Source organism: Mirounga leonina, unplaced genomic scaffold (genome assembly GCF_011800145.1).
Source record: "Mirounga leonina isolate KUSES-001 unplaced genomic scaffold, KU_Mleo_1.0 Mir_53, whole genome shotgun sequence".
In the NCBI taxonomy this organism is placed as follows: domain Eukaryota; kingdom Metazoa; phylum Chordata; class Mammalia; order Carnivora; family Phocidae; genus Mirounga; species Mirounga leonina.
In genome coordinates, this window is record NW_023270807.1 from 3775011 (window position 1) to 3778066 (window position 3056).

General features: G+C 50.5%; 1 protein-coding gene across 2 annotated transcripts in view; it reads left to right on the forward strand.

The window, feature by feature from the left end:
- Positions 1-3044, forward strand: part of CDKN1A (cyclin dependent kinase inhibitor 1A) — an 8488-nt gene extending 5444 nt beyond the window's left edge. For both annotated transcript variants that reach the window (XM_034990735.1, XM_034990736.1), the window contains exon 3: positions 1472-3044. In XM_034990735.1, coding sequence (XP_034846626.1) covers positions 1472-1521 — 50 coding nt within the window. In that variant the 3' untranslated portion in view covers positions 1522-3044. The remainder of the gene's footprint in view (positions 1-1471) is intronic.
- Positions 3045-3056: the final 12 nt, after the last annotated feature.

The window sequence follows — 3056 nt, forward strand, 5'->3', positions numbered from 1 at the left end:
CTTTCTTTCTTTCTTTCTTTCTTTCTTTCTTTCTTTCTTTCTTTCTTAGATTTATTTATTTATTTATTAGAGAGAGAGAGCACAAGCAGGGAGAGGGGCAGAGAGAGAGGGAGAAGCAGGCTCCCCACTGAGCAGGGAGCCCAACGCGGGGCTCAATCCCAGGACCCCAAGATCATGACCTGAGCTGAAGGCAGACACTTCATTGACTGAGCCACCCAGGTGCCCCTAAAGTTGTTTCTAGGGTGGATTTCATTTAATCCTTAGAGCAGTGCTATACCAAATGACATTCTTGCCACTCTTTTAGAGGAGCGGAAATAAGACTCCGAGAGGTAGAGTGGTTTGCCTAAGGTGCCACAGTGAATCTACAGTGTAGAGAAAACTAATGAGCTATTTCCCGCTGCCCTATCCAAACCTAACTCACCTTCCCCATCACACACACACTTCCCATCCGCCTTCCCTGCCTAATTTTTTCTCTTTGGCATTTTGTTCATTTGTTTGCTTTTACTAGCAACAGCTACTACTTTCTCTTGATGTTGTCCATCTCCCTCATAGGTTATTATCTCCGTGAGAAAGGGATCTGCATCTCTCGTTTCTTGCTGAATCTTCAGCACCTAGGACAGTGTCTGGCACATAGTAGGTGCTTGATAAAAAATGAATGAGTGATGCTGACCTTTGAGCACTTATTATGCCAGGTTCCAGACCAAAGCCTTTAGAGAAGGCATTTCATTCAATCCTTAGATCACTGCACCAATGTCAGCTTCATTTTATACATGAGGAAACAGGCTCCGAGAGGTGCGGTCAAGAATCCCCTGGCAGGGGTGCCTGGGTGGCTCAGTCGGTTAAGCGTCCAACTCTCGGTCTCGGCTCAGGTCTTGATCTCAGTGTCATGAATTTAAGACCCATGTTGGGCTCCATGCTGGGCGTGGAGCCTACTTAAAAAAAAAAAAAAGAATCCCATGGCAAATTTGCAGCTGCGTCAGAAATAACAATCCTGACAATAATACTAATAGCTTACATTTATGTGGCTGAGTCATTGTACAGAACACATGTCATGGCTTATCTAACGGCATTCCTAGAGCAGTGCTGTTTAATGGAATTCTGCGGTGATGCAAATGTCCAGGGCCACTAGCCACAAGTAGCCACTGAGCATTTGACATGTGGCTGGTGTGACTGAGAAACTGAACTTCTGATTTTATTTGATTCTAGTTCATTTAACTACATAGGGCTACTGGCTACTATAGTGGGCAGCTTGGCTTAGAACAGGCCCACGGATGTAGGTCTGGTTATCGTTGGTCACGTCTGTGAAGCGTGGTGGGATGCTCTCTATAATGCCAGAGTCCTCCCCTGAACTTGGCAATGTGTCCCTTTGGCCCTGGGGAAGAGTCCCTGCCCCCTCTGTGTGTGCTTTAGGTGGATAACTTTGCTGGGCCCTCTGCCTCCTGCTCGGCTGACTTCTGTTTCCTCTTTCCAGATTTCTATCACTCCAAACGCCGGCTGATCTTCTCCAAGAGGAAGCCCTAATCCACCCACTGGAAGCCTCAAGCTCCTAGAAATGAGGGGTCCCCCCCCAACCCCTCCGCCCTCCCCTTCTACACCTTTTGCCTTTAGCCCTCCAGTTGTACGTCTTAATTATTATTTGTGTTTTAATTTAAACTCCTCCTCATGTATATACCCTGCTTGCCACCACCCTCCCCCCACTCCTCCCCAGCCTTTGGCATTTAGAATTATTTAAAAAACCATTAGACAGCAGAATGATAGGCTTATTAGAGTGCTAGGTATTTTTATTATGCGAGCTATTATTTAAGATGTCTTCATCCTGTGCTCCCCACTTCCGCTCTCCCAGAGGTAAGGTGGGGCTGGCCTGACCCTCTCCTGCTGGGTGGTGCGCTCTGGAGGAGCCCGGCTCCTTCTGCTCACCGCCTCAGAGGTGTTATGAAATTCCACCCCTTTCCTGCATTCCCAAACCCGGATTCTTTATAATTTGAGAAGTAAATAGATAGCACTTTGAAGGGGGCTCAGCAGGGTGGGGGCATCATCAAAACTTTGGAGTCCCGTCACCTTCTCTAAGGTAGGGCAGGGTGACCTGTGGGCACAGCCTGGAACACGGCTGGGGACATGGCACTCTCTCCTGGCCCTTGATGCCCCACTCTGTCCTGTGAAGGCATGGGGGAAGGTAGGGTCCCGTAGCAAACCACCCCACCTCCCCTCACCCCCTCTGCCACCCACAGGGGAGCCAGTCTCAATGTTTGGCCTCCCCTGCACTTTTCTAGAAGCCCCAGATGCCCTTCTTTTCCAGCTGGGCTTTCAGGTCCCCTCTCTGCTCCCCTCCCCTCCCTCATGCCCTTTTCCTCTAGTACCCTCTCAGCCCTGGGTGGCAGCTCTGGGGTGCCTGTCCCCCCAGCTCGGTGGACTGGGAGGGGAAGGGGTATGCTAGAAGTGGGGGGGGGCAGTTCTACCTCAGGCAGTTCAAGGGGCGACCACCTCCTCCTCTTACCTCCTGGGGCAGAGGTCCTGGGTTGTCAGATAGGTCTTCTTGAGTAGGGAATCTCTGTCAGGGGTATGTTGTGGGGGGGAGCTTATTTTTCTAGGAGGGAGAGGGTGACCCCAGCCCCTGGAACTCACCCAAGGACTTTCCCCACTGCCCCACCCCCTCTTCCCCCCATTTCATTGCACTTTGAATAGCAGCTGAACAAGGAGTCAGATGTTTTAAGATGGTGGGGGTAGAGGCTGTGGAGAGGGCATACTAAGTGGGCTAATATGGGCCTGGGAGTTGTGAGCTCTTGTCTTTCCTGGCACTGAACATTGAGCCCTGGAGGCACCGAAGCACTTAGTGGGTCTGACCCCAGACACCTTAAGCTCCTGTAACATCCTGGCCTGGACTGTTTCCTCCTGGCTCCTCGTGTGTCCTGGTTCTCCTGTCTCCACCTAGACTGTAAGCCTCTGAAGGGCAGGAACAAGTCCTATACTGCTCTATGTCCTTCACAGCCCCTCCCACAATGCTGGGTATACAGCCGGTGCTCAATAAATATTTCTTAGTGACTTTACTTGTATGGTGA